Consider the following 18,095-nt stretch of genomic DNA (forward strand, 5'->3'; position numbering starts at 1 on the left):
GCTGACAAAATTACTATTCGTATTTAAACTTTTTTGTTGTAGTTGTTGAAACTGATTATGTCTTCTTAAAGTTTAAGCTTGTTAGAGTTGAACAGTCAAAAGGTGTGTGTTTAGCAAGACTAATTTATATCTATAAATACTTATAAGGTGAAATGTTTGTTGTTTTTTTGGTGGCTGCTACTTCACATCCAAAAATGTATCTGTTCAGGTTTCAGCTAGAGGGTTCTGGGAGGATTTTTTTTTTTTTTTTTACAGTTTTCCTGTCAAATCAAGACACAGGTCCTTCAGACTAGCAGCATCATTTAGCAAACATTGTTGTGCTGATGTACTGAAGGTGGAGTCTCAGAAAGAGTCAGAGCTTCTTAAAGAGACCAGCATGCCTAGGTGGGACCCATGTGGGGGAAAGGAGGGCTGATATATGGATCTCATATGGGTTTGTCCGCGGGTTCCACGATGGCCCCACATGGGTTTGCCCATGTAGGGCCACAGCCCACCTGGGCGCTACATGGGCCCTAAATGTACAAACCCATGTGGGCCGCCACCATATAGGGCCCATGTAGGGCCAGAGCCCACATGGGCCCTGCATGGGCCCTATATGGTGGTGGCCCACATGGGTTTGTACATTTAGGGCCCATGTAGCGCCCATGTGGGCTCTGGCCCACCTGGGCCATATAGTCTGCCCTCCTTTTCCCCACATGGGGCCCACCTAGGCATTCTGGCAGGGAGAGACCCAATTTTTAAGGCACCATATTAGTTGTCATGTTTGATATGTACGGTAGCATAAAATGGCACTGTGTGCCTGGAAAATATATAAGTATTAAACCATATTGATCATATTTACTTCTGTAAGAAATGTGGTAGGCTAGACACACCATTACATTTATTAAGTATTGTGGTGGTAGCATTTTGTAGTTTGTAATTTTTTTTTTTTTTTCCAAAAGAGAGTTGTTTACTTCACAAAATGGGTGGCATTATGAAGAAAGAATCTCGTGTGGAAATATTGGAGCAATATGACGAGGCATCAGCCAAACAATTAGGGTTTGGGTACAAATATGTCTTCCAAATTGACAATAACACTGTTCAGCTTCCAATTTTAAATCATTGTCTGTAATCATCTTAGGGAATCCATTCCACACATGTACATAACAACTGAGTTAAAAAATAAATCTTGTGTTTTTCATCAATAACTCTGTTTTGTTGTCAACAGCAGGTGAAAACTCATCAGAAAACATACGATGGTCGACTGATATGTGTTACTGTCAAGTTAAAACAAAAACAATAATCGCCCATAATTAACTCATACTAGCCACAAAGAAAAACAATTAAACATGTGTCGCAAAGAACCGTAAATACCGTAAAGAAGATTTTTTTTAATTCTTCTAATTAAAAAAAACCTCAATTGGCTTAATTAGATTTTTTTTTCTCACATGAAATTATTCCATTTGCTCCCATCACTTTCAGTAAACCATGAATATCCTAAATATCCAATTACATCACTCAGTGTCAATAGATAACAAGGTTGCTTTCTGTATATAAGCTGCCTAATTCCAAGCTCTCTGGAGTTTTGACTTTGGCTATCAGCATGCCTCCATTTGCTTTATTTTCTTTCACTTTCTATGTCAGTGCTTTGTCTTTCACACATGTTTCTAGATACACTTCCACAGCTACTGCAGCTGAAGACTGCGTCCTCCGAAACAGCTTTCAGCCAGGCTTTGTTGCAGAAGGCGACTTTATAATCGGAGGGATTTTTCCTCTTCATTATAACCAGGAAATGCCTGATCAGAACTACACCTACACACCACCACCGGTGAAGTGCAACGGGTGAGCCTAATGGAGTAATGTGTGTTGTTGTTTTTTTTTTTATTGCTAAAATTGGGAGGATTTTGTTCTCCGTTGCTTAGAATCAGTTTGGATCTAAATACACCTGCTGGTAGTTAAACCGGTCGAGCTGCAGAGATTACATTTCTGTTTTAGGAGGTAAAGAATTTTTGCTTTATGGTGCACAAAAAAATGTTTAGGTTCTTTTGCCATCTGATTAATTGCCATGTTAGTCATATTACTATAGTACTCAATGCTTGTTTGATTCTTTAATTCACTGAATGGTCCAATTATCTGAGATTGTAGAAATTAAACAATTTATGTATTATAGAACATGACTGCAAATTGATAAGATGTTTTCTCAGACTTAAACTAGACAATATGGACAAAGAAAACTATTTAATTCTTTAAAAGTAAAAAATAAAAATGCAGTTTCTTCTGTCCCAGCAACATTTCTGTCTCTAACTACTTTGTTCAATATGCGTGTGTTTGTGTGTGTGTGTGTGTGTGTGTGTGTGTGTGTGTGTGTGTGTGTGCATCTTTGCTGAGCCGCAGGTTCGATCCCAGAGCTTTCCGCTGGGTTCAGACCATGAGGCTGGCAGTGGAGGAGATAAACGAGAGCACAGAGCTACTGCCAAATCACACCCTGGGTTACAAAATTTTTGATTCTTGTGCGTACCCGCTGACGGCTCAGAGGGCTGCTCTGGCCATGCTGAACGGGCTGAGCGAGGCCGACTCTCCCATGTGCTCCGGATCCTCTCCCATGCTGGCTGTGATCGGGGAATCGGGATCCGCTGAGTCCATCGTGGTTTCCAGACTCCTGCGACCATTCAGGATCCCTATGGTAACGGCATCTCCTTTTCTTTGCAGTCACTTAAGCATCTTAAGCTGACCCTAAGCCTCACCCTCAGATCAGCTACTTCTCATCGTGTGCCTGCCTCACCGACAGAAGAAAGTATCCCACATTTTTCAGAGTAATTCCTAATGATGACTACCAGGTATGACTTTATGTTACCGCTTGTGTAACGTAGAAAAGGAAGTTGTGAATTTTGCATCTTAAAACTTTACAAATGTAATCACTTGCTGTAGTCATACTTTCTGAAGACATTTGACGTGGACTTTGATATCTTTAAAATGTAATTTCCAAACGTTATTTGAAAATTACCTACCCTTTTTTACTTGCTGAAAAAGGTGAAGGCCATTGCTCAACTTCTGCTGCACTTCAACTGGACTTGGGTCGGACTTATTCGAGGAGACCATGAATACGGGCGTTTTGCGGTGCAGGGTTTGCTGAGGGAGTTACAGGGCAGCAGTGTGTGTGTAGCTTACCAAGAAATGATCCCTCTGCTCTACAACACACAGCGGGCTCTGGAGATTATGCAGGTACACTTTCACAGTAGCACCTATTTAGTTATTATGCAAAACAACTGCAAAGTGATTTAAAAGTGTTTATTCTTAAGTATGGGGAGAGTCGTATTTAAAAATAGTTAGTCATAGTAAAATAAAAATCCAACTAAATCTCCCTTTAGTTGGTTTCCAGTTCCTTTAAGTTTGTGAATATAAAAAAATGTAAATTAACTTTAGAAATTAGTAAGGATTGTTTGTTTTTTCTGCTGTAAAAAATAAATAATTTTCTTTATTTTTCTTGAATGAAGGATACTGAAAATGTACTAACATTTTCATTTTCATTTTTTAAGTCAAATATTTACACAGCCATTATTTGTGTGTACCATTGCACCCTAACAGCACAAGTCATAAATTTGACCCTTGACATCTGCAGTTGTGTCCTGGCTGTAGCAACTCTATTTAAAGAGTTTATTTTCTAAATAATTAGAACTTTCAGATATTTTATTTTAAGAGAAAGAGACGCAAATGCAATCGGATTATGAAAACATGCGGATTCAACCAATTAAAAGACATAAATAAAGTACTCAAAATTATTCTCCAATAATTTGGTTTTGGTGAAGAATTACTGTGATACAAATACATAGAATTTAATATAGTCCAAACATTTAAGGTAAAATTAATAGCGATCCAAGTTATTCTTGACAAATGTTAGGATTTACTTGCATAAGTGAAGTGTTGAAAAGTTAACAGATTGCATTGTGTTTTTGTTTTGACTTCTTGACCTTCTTCCATTTTGGAAAAAAAAAAAAGGTCATGCGGCACTCTTTGGCAAAAGTAGTGGTGGTATTCTCAGCCGAAGGGGAAATGACGCCGTTCCTCAGGGACTACATGAAGCAGAACATCACCGGAATCCAGTGGGTGGCGAGCGAAGCCTGGGTCACGGCGTCCGTCTTTACGGGGAGGGAGTTTTACCCCTACCTGGGGGGCACCATTGGCTTCGGCATCAGAAAGGGTCACATTGCTCAACTAGGCGACTACCTGCAGACAGTCAGCCCTCAGCGATATCCCGACAATGTTCTGGTGGGCGAGCTGTGGGAGGCTCTGTATGGCTGCAGCCCTTTTCCGTCCTCTGCCAACCGTTTCCCAGTTTGTTCAGGGCAAGAGGTCCTGCTGAAGCAGCACTCGGCCTACATGAACACGTCCAGCCCCAGGGTGGCCTACAACGTCTACAAGGCCGTGTACGCAGTCGCTCATTCGCTGCACAACCTCCTTCTTTGTCAGTCGGGCAACGGGCCTTTTGAAAACGATTCATGTGCTCAAAGCAACAACATACTCCCCTGGCAGGTATGACGATGAAGCATTTGTTGTTTGAGGAGTAAATAAAGCCCACTGCTTTTGTTTGTTCAGTTATAAATCTTTCTTTCCCCCATTAGCTTCAGTACTACCTGCAAGAAGTGAAGTTCAACATGGCAGGGGAGGAGGTAAATTTCGACCTGAAGGGCGACTCGGTGTCGTACTATGACATCATCAACTGGCAGAGAGGCACAACTGGGAGCATTGAGTTTGTCAACGTGGGGTTGTTCGACGGGACTAAGCCTGGAGGAGAGGAGCTGGTGATCCAGGAGGAAAGAATAATGTGGGCAGGCCATCAGAGTGAGGCAAGCTGCTCACACTGTGTTTTTACCTTCATCAGATGCCAACTGTTGAAGTTCTGTAGGTTAAGATGGAGGTAAGTAGGGCGGATAGGACGGATTGGATCTGATTTGACCCCATTATTGTCCATTACAAATAGTCCGTTAGGCAGTAAAGACGGTATTTTAGCGATGGTCTTCAACGTGCTCAAACAGTGTGATTCAATAGCCCCTTTCAGATCATCTTTTCTGTCGTGATATGCCTCAATTTCAACTGAAAGGTCACATCATGGAATAGGGGATTGAAGTATAATTTTATTTCTATCATGACTGTAGTTTGCTTGTTAAAAAAGCAGATTGTTTTGGTAATTTGAAGAACGCTTATTGTCCCTGTAAAGGTGCCAGTGTCTGTGTGCAGTCCCAGCTGCCCTCCAGGCTCCAGGAAAGCTGTCCGTCGTGGGGAGCCTGTTTGCTGCTTTGACTGTGTACCATGTGACAGCGGCAAAATCAGCAATCAGACAAGTGAGGCTGAAAATCCCTGCAACTTAAGTATGGATTTTGGTACGGTCACGTTTATCTCTTTTTCTTTTCTTTTTTTTGCTGATCTCTTTTTGCTAGACTCAGTAGAATGCATATTTTGTCCTGAGGACTTCTGGTCGAACCAAGACAGAACGAGCTGCATCCCCAAGAAGGTGGAGTTTTTGGCCTACGATGCCTTGGGCATTCCCCTGACAGTCATTTCAGTAGTTGGTGCCTCTCTCACTGTCGGTGTTTTTGTCGTGTTTTTCCACCACAGAAGAACAGCAGTCGTGCGAGTGAACAACTCAGAACTGAGCTTTTTCATCCTGTTCGCTCTGACGCTCTGCTTCCTGTGTTGTCTTGTTTTTATCGGAGAGCCCACCGTTTGGTCCTGCATGCTCCGTCACACCGCCTTTAGTATCACGTTTTCACTCTGCATCTCCTGCATCCTGGGAAAGACCCTGGTTGTTCTGGCTGCTTTCACGGCCACCAGGCCCGGGGACAACATCATGAAGTGGCTGGGGCCCAAGCAGCAGCGAGCCATTATTTTCAGCTGCACTCTCGTCCAGGTGGTGATCTGTGCCGCCTGGCTAATTGACGCCCCACCTTATCCGAGTAGAAACACCAAATACGAACGCTCAAAGATCATACTGGAGTGCAGCGTTGGGTCGAGTCTTGCATTCTGGTGCGTCTTAGGATACATCGGCCTCCAGGCGTGTCTCTGCTTTGTGCTGGCATTCCTGGCTCGAAAGTTGCCCGGAAACTTCAACGAGGCCAAGTACATCACCTTCAGCATGCTGATCTTCTCCGCTGTGTGGCTCGCTTTCGTCCCTGCGTACGTAAGCGCTCCCGGAAACTACGCCGGTGCAGTTGAGTCCTTCGCCATTTTGGCCTCCAGCTTTGGGTTATTGTTTTGTCTGTTTGCCCCAAAATGTTACATTATTTTGCTAAAGCCAGAGAAAAATACAAAGCAGCACCTTATGGGTAAAGAAAAATGGTAACTCTTTTTATTCTTCTTCTTTTATAATAAATTGTTCACATTTCAATTAGCTTAATATGTATTTTGTATTTTGTAATTTATTCATTCTGGGTTTTTTTGTTTGTTTTTACTGGTTTTCATTGAACTTTGCAATGAATGTTTCTGCTTTTGTAAGATAGTGCAAATTCCTGTGAGTGAGAAAGTAAAGTATATGACAAAGACACGTCAATTTTGTGTATCTTATGTATGACATGCCAGAATAAAAAAGAAAAGTCTTCTCCATTGTTTTGAGAATTGTCTTTTTTCTTTTTTTTGTTGTTGTTTTTGTTCTTCTCAATTTTTAAGGTAAGTTAAGGTATTTTTACTTAAACAGCACATTTTCAGCAGCAAGGCGGATCAAAGTGCTTTACATGAATTAGAAGGAAATACAACAAAATAACAAACCAAAGGAAAGAGCAAAAGAAAGAAAAAAACATAAAATAACATATTGGTTCCTCATATTTAATAAGAATAAATAGTCCATAATTTATAAACTAGTAGAGGTTTCTCTGTATTCTTGTTCTGATAAAAATAAATGGTACTTTCTAAGTTTGTTCTAGATTTGTAAACTAATAGGAGTTTCTCTAGATCTTACTCCAGAATTAAACGTTTAATGCTGATAAATATTGATCTAAGTAATGAGTAGTTTCTCTAGACAAACATGTAAGACTTTCTCTGGATTTTGAGTTTGTTCTAATTTAAGACTAAATTGTGTGGCACGATTCAGCTTAGAAATATTACAAGGATATGTTTTGATTAGTGGTGGAATCACAATTTCTTCAAAAACTAAAAATAAGCATCATTTTGAATTCAAAGACCCTTTTTACTGCTAAAATCATCAGGTAAACAGATTATGAGCTCAACAACAAATATATTTATTGTTTTTAATCTGTTGGTTTGGTTATCCAACCGTCAGATTGATGCTAAGCACCATTACACCCATTCAGACCTCGAATGGGTGCAACTTTCAGCCGTGCCTCCAAACACACCTGAGTCTAATAATGAGACCAATAGCAGAAATTAATACAACATGCATTCTCATGATGAGTGAGGTACGGAACGGTTCCTCTGAAAAAAAAATGTAAACAAATCATTGAAACAGATGCCTTATTTTTATTCTGATCCACAGAAGATGTGCATACAACTCCTTACATTAAAAAGGCATTTTAATAGGGATAGCAACAACAAAAAAATAAATTGTGTTTACTTGATTAAGAAAAGAAAAGAGGCATATGGATTTATCTATATTTTCCAGTCATACCTTTTCTAATGTTCCTTTCAGGATGAAGAAGAATTATGTAACATTTGGGTACAAAGATGCACAACAAAAGACCAAAACTGGAAGCCAGTATTGCAAATATCTCCACTGCTACCGAGAACTTTCCGGGTGAACTGACGTAAGCTGGGATGAAACAGATCCACACCGCCCAGAAAATCAGCATGCTGAAGGTGATGAGCTTGGCTTCGTTGAAGGTATCCGGCAACTTCCGTCCGAGGAACGCCAGCAGGAGGCACACAAACGCGAGCAGGCCGATGTAGCTCAGCAGCAGGTAAAACCCAAGAGGCCACGGCTCCTTACACTCCAAAACAATCTGATTGGGGCGAGGAACACAGAGTTGTAACCTTGTTTTTGTGATTGAGTTTGACAGGATGAGTGTCAAGACTCGCTTTTCTTACTTTTCCATATGAAGCTTGATATGTGGGATTCTTGATAGGGAATGGAGGTGCACCCAAGAGCCAGCCAACACACAGACAAATCTGAGAGAACAAAGAACAATAGCATAACACTTGCAATATCGTAATAGTAAATGGCAATAATAATAATAATAATAATAATAATAATAATAATAATAAAAACTGCGTAGGGTTGGCACCGCAGCAGGTTTTTTCACACCTGAGGAGTCGTTGTGCAGATGATCATAGTCCTCTGTTGGGTTGGACCAAACAGTTTCAGACCCCCGGAGCTCGGTATGTTGGCCCTAAAGGCCAAAAGAACGACAACAGTCTTGACCAGGAGACAGGACAGGCAGATGACGAAGCTAATCCCAAACGCCGCCTGGCGTAGCATGCACGTCCACACCGAGGGTTGGCCAATGAACACCAGCGAACAGAGGAAGCAGAGCTTCAGCGACAGAAGAAGCAAGAAACTTATTTCGGAGTTGTTGGCCTTAACGATGGGCGTGGTGCGAAAACGATGGAAGATCACAGTAGTGATGGCTGTCAGGACGACGCCGAGCAAGGTCAGCAGAACCAGGACGATGCCCATGGTCTCGCTGAAAGACAGGAACTCTTCAACGCCTGCGACGCATTTCACCTTGTCTTTGTCGGACCAGTAGGACTCTGGGCATTTAGTGCATTCGGTGGAGCCTACGGGGACGCAGAAAACATTAAATGGAAAGAAAAGAAAATCCAGTAAAAAATCCAGTAAAATTTGTGGAAAATTTTACTGTTCCACACAATTGTTGTATCATTAGTGATGTACAACAAAGCGATGATAAAAAGTATAAAATTATTGATACCCTCAGCTGACGAGGCTTTAAAATAACCTTTTAATTTCAGCAACATATCTACGGACTAAGCATGGAAATACCCAACCAGAGTTCCAATTTAACTCTCACAGAGAACCTGAGGATGGACTTAAAGATTAGGGTGATGGCAAGAAATCCTTCCAACTTCAAAGACTTGAAGCTCTTTTGAATAAGAGAATAAATTTTCAAAGGCAGGCTAGTAGAAAGGGAATGATTGGTGTAATGCCATTTAGGGCTGAAACAATTAATCGGATCAATTGTGATTAATCGATAGTTGAAGTAATCATTGACTGATTTAGTAATCAATTAATTGCTAACTGGAGTATAAAGACTATAAAATATGCCATTTGCTGAAAGAACAACATCCTCAGAGGAGTAATTAATTCAGAATGTTTCCAAAAATAAATACATTTTGCATTTAAGATAAAAAAAAAAACTTCTTTGTCTGTACATATGTCCCTCCAAAAACCCTGTAAATGATTTAGTTTCACCTTGTTTAAGGTCTGTAAAAATGTAAAATTTCCTATTAAGCACCTTTTACTACCCTATTATTAATTGGTTAATACATAAAGAAGTCAGTAGATCAGCTCTACACTGTTCTGATGTCAAGAGAAGTAGAAGCACTGAGCTTTTCACATATTAATGTTAGACATATTTTTTAGCTGTAGTTGAATCCTTTGCTAGAAATGGTCAAGCATCAAGGCCCTGTTATCGGACTCAAGGCGATAAAATGTTTATTTATTTAAAAAAGGAAGTGAATTATTTGACATTTTTATCTATTTCCAACAGTGTATGAAATAACCTTAAACGGTTAAATATATGCAGAATGCACCTGTTTTTCATCTGATTAATCGATTAATTGGAACGATTCATTGAACAATAAATTACTAGACTAATTATTCATTGCAGCTCTAATGACAATACATATTTTTCCACTGGCCACTTAGACGGTGTAATACTTTGTAACTTTTCATTTTGAATAAAATTGCATTAAAAACATTCAAATGGTTCATATTTGTAATTGATTATGATTCGATATCTTTAGAGATTTACCCTGTCCTTTTTCAAATCCTAACCAAACTTCTTGGTTGAATGGGAAATAACTTACAATCTGGCAAGGGAACAAACAACGTGGCTTTCACTTTGCAAATAATAAAAAAAAAAAAAAAAAAAGAATTGGCTACCTGTCTGGTTGCTGATCTCTCCATCCGCACAAGGCAGGCAGTCAAAGCAGCACGGAGGTTTCCCTGGACGTCTGGCCTGTCGGCTGCCGGGGCGACACGGAGCGCTGCACCGAGACACGGGCACCTAAAGGTCGACCAGAAAAGCACAGCAGAAATTAAACACAGCGGGTTTACTGAGTACAAAATGCTGAAACTGAATTTAGACATCACCTGCGACTGGCCTCCTGTCCATACAATAATGCTGCCATTTATCTTCAGCTGTTGCCCCAGTGGAGCTGAACCATCATAGCCTCCTACTTTAACAAATCTGTTGATGACATGGAAAAAAACTAAATAAAATCAAGCTGGGGTTCAGAAATGTGCATCAGGTATAAGATAAGATGAGATAAGATCATTTATTTGTCTCCCACAGGACAAATTTGTCTAGCAGGGGCAGGCTGTAGTACATTAAAATAGATGCAGGGATAAGAATAATAAATAAGGAAGTGACATTTAATAATGGCCAAATAATGAAGTCAGAGGCTGCAAAGAGCATTTCTGCTGCAAAACAAGTTTGATATTTGACCTGATTTTCCCCTTGCTGTCCTTCTGCCAGTTAATGATGTCATATAAAGGGACCGGCTCTCCGTTAGTGTCAAAGTAAACTCTCTCCTGAAACTGATTTGTGAAATTTCCCTTCTTCAGATGGTCCAGCAGCTGTTTGAAAAGAAGCAAAAACATCACAAAAAAAGCAACAAAAAAGCAAAAAGCTTTAAAAATGAAGCAGTGATTTGGTTTTCAGTTGCTGTTTCACAAACCTGTCCTGCAGTGAATTCTGTGTTTTTGTCACACATACCCTCATTTATTCCTGCAGAGTCACAGTTAAGTAAGTTGTGGAGAGCGTGGGCGATGGCAAACACGGCCTTATACACATTGTAGGATATTCTGACCCGAGATACGTCAGTGTAGCTGCTTGACGTGAGGCTCAGGTCTTCCGAGCCTGTACATACAGGCTTCGGATCAGCTTTTATACGTTCGCTGGATTCCTTTTTCTTTGTCACAACAGACTTATTTTGAGAGTCCAGATTGAATCTGTGATCCACATTCAATAGATCGAACTGGAGCTGACATCCAAACTGCTCCTCCCAGAACATGTTGATGAACTCCATTCCCGGCTCGGGAGACGGACGGACATTAAGGAGGAACTCTTTCAACCCAGGGATATTGACTCCCGGGAAAGAGAAGCCGAGCGTTCCCTCTAAAAGGCCGTGGAAGTCTGGAAACGTCAGAAGGCCGGCCGTCACCCAGGCTTCACTGGCCACCCACTGGATCCCTGTTACATTTCTACGAGAAAGCTGGATATGTACGGAAACAAAAACATACCGGTTAGCACAAAACAATGAGTCCTCTTTATGATCTGATCTTTGACAATATAATGCATCCTGAATGCTGCACATCTTCTCTATACTGCACATAAACAGAGACGCTCACTTCCAGGAACAAATCCAAAAGTTGTCCCTCGGCCGCAAAAACCACCACCACGTCTGCGATGGAGATCTGCAGCATGTCCGCCATGTCCTGAATCTCAGCCGCTGTCGGTGATTTTGGAATAGTCAGGTGGAAAGCCACGCAGCCGCCGTTGTGTCTGAAGTGACTGGAGAACTCCTGTATGCCGTACTGACTGTAGTCATCCTGGAATGAGCATTGAATGGGGACGGTGAAATAAAATAAAGACTTGATTTGTTGAGTAAGAACAAATAAGCTTGATCTTACGGTCGTCCCTATGGTGCCCACCCACTGCCATCCTAAGAATGTGACCAGCTGCACCAGACCTGCGACTTGGAAAAGGTCGCTCGGCACAGTCCGCAAAAATGACGGATACACGTGCTTGTCGCTGAGGCAGGTGCAAGTGGCAAAATAACTCACCTAAGATGAGACAGAAGGTTTTTTTATGTTTTGTTTTGTTTTTTTTTACAGCAAAGCACTTAAAAAACATCTTTGCACAAAATGCTTGCTTTTCTTACCAGCGGGATGTTGAAAGAGCCAAGAACTTGAGCTACAGCCCTTGTTGGGGACGACGATGCGAGACCAATGACGGCGGGGATGGGAGAGCCAGACAGACAGCTGGGAGTTTCATCATCCCGAGTCGTTAATAACGTTTGCGCCTCTTCTCCTGTCAGGTTTATCATGTTTTTCATTCCCAACATTTGCTCGCCACCAGCCGCAGACTCTGAGAAAGTGACTAAGGAGAAAAGAGCCTGCAGGCTGCTGTGGACGTTGTCACAGCTGTCCAAGATGCGGTAGCCGAGCTTGACGCCTGGCAGGAGGCTGGACTTGTTGTTTATTTCCTCCACGGCAAACGCCATCGTCATCATCCAGCGGAAGGCTCTGTGATCAAATCTGCCAAAACACAGTTTGAATGTTTGTCGAAACATGTTAAACCCGCATGGATCTGACGTCGTCATATTTACCCGCTGCAAGGTGTGACCTGGGGTTTGCTTTGGTAGCTGTGCTGAAGCTCAGAGGCCAGATAGTGCAAAGGGAAAAACCCCCCTATGACAACGTCCCCGTCCATCTGCAAGGCGAGAGGCTCATTGTCTCCTGCTTTCACGCACTGAGTTGAAGCAGATTGAAAAGCACTCGTTGCCCCCATCTGCAGATCATCACTTTTCTCTATTAAAGTACTATCTCTTTTCTCTGCTCTTTCTTCTGTACTCAAAATTTTTCTTTTTTCCACAGAATGACTAAAACCTGACAGTGCAATGAAAAGAATGCTAAATAAAACACAAAAATGCAGAGCCTGAGAAAAGTTTAATGGATTCCCCATACTGACCCCATAAAGACTCTGATCACCTGGCGAAGACTGAGACAGACGACTGGGTCAGGATAAATTACAAAGTGTTATGCGAGCTGCATTTCATTAGCAAGATTAGTCATCGCCAGTTCGACCAATCACAGTGAGAAGAAACAGCACGGAAAAAAGTAAATGGCCTTTTGTCATGTAGATACCAAGCTTAGGAGAGAAAAAAATACTTATATTAACATTCAAATAAAAAAAACGTGTTTTGAAACTAATGTTTTCAGTTTTAATTTAAAGAGTTTTAACTATAAGAAGAAATAAAATTAATACTGAAAACACAAGAAATGACTACATTTTGGCGGTAAAATGAAGAGGTTTACTAAATTTTACAACAAACAAAAAGCAAAGAAAACTACAGCTGAAAACCTTCTACACATGATGTGATCCAGTGGTGTATCCTTGCTTTTCAGTCTGATCTGTAATGGTTTATCATGGTAACAGCTGATTGTGTATTGTTTTTTTTTTTATTTTCTTTTTAGACATATCTTGATCATCTCCTCAAATGCTCATTTTTATATCTGCATTTTAGGGGCATTTTTTAAATGAAAATGACAAGTCAATATTTTGGCCAAGATCAATGCACCAAATTTGAAAATTAATTTCCTTGTTTGTATGGGAAATGTTCTTGTTAAAGAAGTTTTACTATAATTAAATTAATAAAATTACATGAAGAAATGACTGAGCCAAACCCCTTTGGTTTGAATATTTATTGTAGTAGAGAAAGGAAGAAATAAGTGTAGTACATCCAGTTTTTTAGTAACAAAGACAACATGGATAACATATGATCATATGGTGAAAAAAATATGATGCAATTAGTTTTTGTTCATTAAATATTTCTTAGTGTTTTTCTCCGGCTTCAACAAAATGATGTAACACTTTGGAGCAAATATACACAGTATCAGTCCAAAGCTGGAGGCCAGAATAGCAAATATCTCCACAGCCACAGTAAATTTTCCAGGAGAGCTGACATAAGCTGGGATGAAGGTGATCCAGACGGCACAGAATATCAACATGCTGAAGGTTATCATCTTGGCTTCGTTGAAATTATCAGGTAGTTTCCGAGCTAGAACAGCTAACACAAAGCAAAACACAGCCAGCAGGCCGATGTAGCCGAGCACAGCCCAGAAACCAACAGCAGAGCCTAACGCACATTCCAGGATGATCTTCTCCTTGTAGGTGCTCAGATTTTTCACTGGGAAGGGAGGACTCACAACCAACCATATGATACATATTATAACCTGAATAAATGTAAAAGACACTACAGTCATCCTTTGTTGTGGAGGACCAAACCATTTCATAGCATTACTACCAGGAAGTGTAGCTTTAAAGGCCATTAGAACCACTATAGTTTTCCCAAGAACACAGGAGATACAGAGAACAAATGTGATGCCAAACGCTGTGTGCCGCAGCATGCAGGACCACTCAGAGGGGGCTCCAATGAAGGTTAGTGAACATAAGAAACACAGAGTCAGAGAGAAGAGCAGCAGGAAGCTCAGCTCAGAGTTGTTGGCTCTGACAATTGGTGTTGTTCTGTGATGGAAGAAAATCACTGCTGTGATGATGGCCAGACAGGCTCCACTAATGGAGAATATTTCCAGAATGATTCCCAAAACTTCATCATAGGACAGAAACTCCACAGGTTTGGGGAAACAAGCATCTTTTTCGGCATTTGGCCAGAACTCTTTAGGACATAGGAAGCAGTCAGGAGAATCTAAAAGACATGTATAAAATTGGTTTACTACTAAAATATTTTCAGTTGATGCAGTTTTTCATTAAACCAATTGACTTTACCTGTCATATTACTGATCTCTCCTTCAGGACATGGTATGCAGTCGTAGCAGCAGATTGGTTTTCCTTTCTGCAACACTTTACGAGTTCCTGGAGGACAACTCTCTGAGCAAACGGAGACTGGAACCTGAGACAGAGATACAAACAAAATAGAAGTTTAAAAACAAAATATTTCTATAATGCAACTTTAGTTAAATAATAACTAAACTTTTGTCATTACCTCTAAGCTGCCTTCCACCCAAGTTATGTTTCTGTTGATATTGAACTTCTGGCCTTCTGGCAGTGATGCGTCATAAAACCCCACTGTCACCGGCTCAAGAGCTCCTCTCTCATTCTTCTGCCAGTTCACCAGTTCGTAAAAAGCCACTGGATCCCCATTCGCATCAAATGACACATGATAACCATTTTGGGAAAAGTTAACTTTCTTGAGCTCAGTTAAAACCTGTGAGTGTGATTCAAAGTGATAAAGATGGAAAGATATAGAGGTAAAATTATTACGTCAATAATATTTCAGTTCAGAGAAGCTAAATCACAAGTAAAAGCTGAAAATTTCCCCCAACCTCTTCAGACTCCAGCCTGATGGATTTGTCAGCATTGAAGTTAGTTTTTTGAAACCGTGCAGTTTGAATAGCATGAGCTACAGCATAAACAGCCTTGTACACCATGTTAGTGATTCTCAACTGTGATGTTTCAGTGTACGGGCTTTCAAGTGTCTTTAGATCCTCTTGTCCATTACACATTCTCTTTTGTGTATCTCCACCTAAAGGTAGAAAAAAAGGAAGGCAAATGCTAAACCTCATTTTCATCAGTGACCTTTTACTCTTGTTCTTATATAAACTAATAACATTCTGTTTAGCCTCCATGGAGAATGATAGTTATGATTTATGACTAATACAACAATAAATACTGTTAGTCAGTTGAAAAACATATTTTAACTCAAATCAAAATACCAGATTTTTAAAAAAATATTTTCCATAAAGGTACTTTATACTAGTAGAAATGTGAATTCTCTGACATTTAACCAACACGGTTATCACAAAAGCCTGAAATGAGGACTTAGGTGTTTTAAATTAGCAATTAACCTGAAAAGTCTCACTTTTTCTTAACGTGCAGTTGAACGCATCCTCCCAGAACTCAGTGAGTACAGGGGAAGCAGCCACTTCAGAGGGAGAGAGATCCAGAAGGAAATTTCTAAATCCAGGAATGACAGATTGCTGAATAGCCACTCCAATGGCCCCCGCACAGGAAGTGAAACTTAACATATCCGTGTCAGTGAACCAGGCCTCACTTCCGATCCACTGACGAGGCGGAGAAGGATCTCGAGACAGTTCTTCCAGCAGGATCTTCATCTCTCCGATGGCTGCAAATGCCACCACAACTGTTGCTGTGGACCTGGAGGGACATTAAATGCATCATAACATGTAACACCTTTTATTAGAAAATATTATAGAGCACTTGTATATTCGGAAAAACGTTTCTAAAGTTGGCTGATGGACATCAATGCAAAGTATACATGCAGGAATTACAGAAACCTCCGGATAATATCAGCGACTCTTTGGATTTTGCTGCGTGGGTTGGTCCGATAAAAGGCTTCAGAGTACTCCACGCAGATCCCCTCTCGCAGTGCGACTTCTAGAAAGGCCGCCATGCCGTTATTTCCATAATCCGAGTCCGACCGGACGGCTCCGATCCAAGTCCAGCCAAAGTGTTTCACCAGCATGGCCAGAGCATCAGCTTGAAACTGGTCACTGGGGATGGTTCTGAAAAACGTCGGATACTGTTTCTTATCTGACAGGCAGGCACACGTGGCGTAGTGGCTCACCTAAAGGAAAACAAACAAAAAAGCCATCCAAGCTCTCAGACGTAACAAATACAGCAGCACAAACTTATTGCATGTGTCCGAAACACAAACAGTTTACCTGTGGAATGTTAAAAGACCCAATAATGCGTGATATGCTGATGGACGGTGTGGACCCGGACTCAGCCACAACAGCCATCACCACTCCAGACTGGGAGCAGTTTTCACCCCCATAAAACTCAGGATCCTGGCCGTTTGACAGCTGAAATGCTGCGTGCACAGCCACAGGCACAGAGGCGCACGAGTCATGGATCTGATAACCGAGCCTGACGTCCGGGAGAAGCTCTGTGCTGTTATTTATTTCTTCGATGGCGAAGATCATCGCACGAGCAAAGCGCACTTCACGGGGGTCTATTCTGCACAGAAGAACAATGCTCAACATGCGTCCACATGACTACAAAACCTAAGCAATATACACAGGAAAAGACAGTCTGACCAACTGAATTTAAAGTCCCTCAACACAATTTACACAATGCAACCATAAAAAAACTCAGTTACATCTAATGCCCACCCTTAGTAGTTACAATTGATAAGCAATGCTTTAAATACACATACAACAGTCAAATCTTATTTGATTCTGATGTAAAAGACAATGTCTATTTTTTTAAAGGGATTTATTTCACATTTCTTGAAAGGACTGAAACATTTTCAGCATTTTAGTTTGCCAAGAATCCACTTGGTCTCACACACTAACCTCCCTGAGCAGCTGGGAGACTCGGGTGCTGTGGTGTAGTTATTCTCCACCGTGTTCATGCTGTTGTGGATGGAGAAAACCCCGCCGATAACGTAGTCCCCCTCCACGGAGAACGCAGGTAAACGAGCAGTACCCTGCAGGCTGCATTTATCTGGAAGAGCAGCTGAATTTGTCCGAGCCAGTATTGACTTCACCTCCAGCAGACCCAGACCCAGAACAGTAAACAGAGCTAGGATCCCCATCCCTCAAGTGCAGAAAGGTGTGTTCTGTCTTTTCTATATACCTCCTTTCCTGAGAAAGGATGCCGTCACACAGCGGCTCCACAACACGTCTTTTAATTGGGCGGCCTTCGTGTGTTTACTTCCCCGTCCACATCTGTGTCCTGCTTATTTTGTCTCTTTGTAACATTTTCCTTGAAACCCCTGGTTATAATTTAGAATATATATTCTGCCACTGGAAGTACTTTACCCTGTTCAAATGTACGCTACCTCCTACAAGTTTTAGTTTCATGATCTTTATGGTGAAAGAAATCGATTTGGGAAAAAAAATTATTGTGCAATTATGTTATTTATATAAATTATTTTCATTTCAGTCTTTAAAAAAACATTTTTTAGTAACTTTATATTTTTGTCCTTCTACTGAAAATTTTTAAATATTAAATGACTGACGTTTCAATCAGTTACTTAGTACTTGAGTAGGTCTTTTACCAAATACCTTTTTATTTTTGTGTATTTTCTTAGATATATATTTTTACTTTTACTTGAGCAAGACGTACTAAGTTTGTCTCTACAACCCCTATTCACACAAATATGAATAACCTGTGTGAAGTTTTAATGAAGTGACGCAAAAGAGAAAAGTTTAATTAGTTTTA

At 40.8% G+C, this 18,095-nt stretch overlaps 2 protein-coding genes and 1 pseudogene across 2 annotated transcripts; 1 reads left to right on the plus strand and 2 right to left on the minus strand.

Annotated features, from left to right (window-relative positions):
* Positions 1–1,328: 1,328 nt before the first annotated feature.
* Positions 1,329–6,576, plus strand: LOC106905687 (extracellular calcium-sensing receptor-like; annotated as a pseudogene).
* A 995-nt stretch (positions 6,577–7,571) lies between these two features.
* On the minus strand, positions 7,572–12,399 carry LOC148155873 (extracellular calcium-sensing receptor-like). The gene is made up of 10 exons (XM_088012142.1): positions 12,049–12,399; positions 11,798–11,950; positions 11,516–11,716; positions 10,843–11,379; positions 10,611–10,741; positions 10,256–10,352; positions 10,046–10,169; positions 8,228–8,700; positions 8,011–8,091; positions 7,572–7,925 (listed from the first exon to the last, which is right to left on the minus strand). Exons 1-10 carry the CDS (start codon positions 12,397–12,399, stop codon positions 7,572–7,574), a joined length of 2,502 nt encoding a protein of 833 aa, XP_087868268.1.
* Positions 12,400–13,576: 1,177 nt separating this feature from the next.
* On the minus strand, positions 13,577–17,583 carry LOC106905688 (extracellular calcium-sensing receptor-like). Its single transcript, XM_014970640.2, has 8 exons — positions 17,225–17,583; positions 16,592–16,886; positions 16,205–16,494; positions 15,769–16,064; positions 15,233–15,432; positions 14,893–15,114; positions 14,676–14,799; positions 13,577–14,595 (listed from the first exon to the last, which is right to left on the minus strand). The coding sequence occupies exons 1-8, from the start codon at positions 17,464–17,466 to the stop codon at positions 13,697–13,699; spliced, it is 2,568 nt and encodes an 855-aa protein (XP_014826126.2). The 5' UTR covers positions 17,467–17,583; the 3' UTR covers positions 13,577–13,696.
* Between the last annotated feature and the right edge of the window lie 512 nt (positions 17,584–18,095).

Source organism: Poecilia mexicana, unplaced genomic scaffold (genome assembly GCF_051168715.1).
Source record: "Poecilia mexicana isolate PSO_F unplaced genomic scaffold, ASM5116871v1 scaffold_13, whole genome shotgun sequence".
Classification (NCBI taxonomy): domain Eukaryota; kingdom Metazoa; phylum Chordata; class Actinopteri; order Cyprinodontiformes; family Poeciliidae; genus Poecilia; species Poecilia mexicana.

Bases quoted from the DNA above. Each gene is read 5' to 3' on its own strand.
- LOC148155873 (XM_088012142.1), bottom strand. From the start codon at position 12,399: ATGATGACGATGGCGTTTGCCGTGGAGGAAATAAACAACAAGTCCAGC. The intron at 11,951-12,048 runs GTAAGAAAAGCA...GTCTCATCTTAG, and splicing joins GCTCTTTCAACATCCCGCTG to GTGAGTTATTTTGCCACTTG. The intron at 7,926-8,010 runs GTAAGAAAAGCG...CGCCCCAATCAG, and splicing joins ATCAAGCTTCATATGGAAAA to ATTGTTTTGGAGTGTAAGGA.
- LOC106905688 (XM_014970640.2), bottom strand. From the start codon at position 17,466: ATGGGGATCCTAGCTCTGTTTACTGTTCTGGGTCTGGGTCTGCTGGAG. The intron at 14,800-14,892 runs GTAATGACAAAA...TCTCTGTCTCAG, and splicing joins GGGTGGAAGGCAGCTTAGAG to GTTCCAGTCTCCGTTTGCTC. The intron at 14,596-14,675 runs GTAAAGTCAATT...CATGTCTTTTAG, and splicing joins AGAGATCAGTAATATGACAG to ATTCTCCTGACTGCTTCCTA.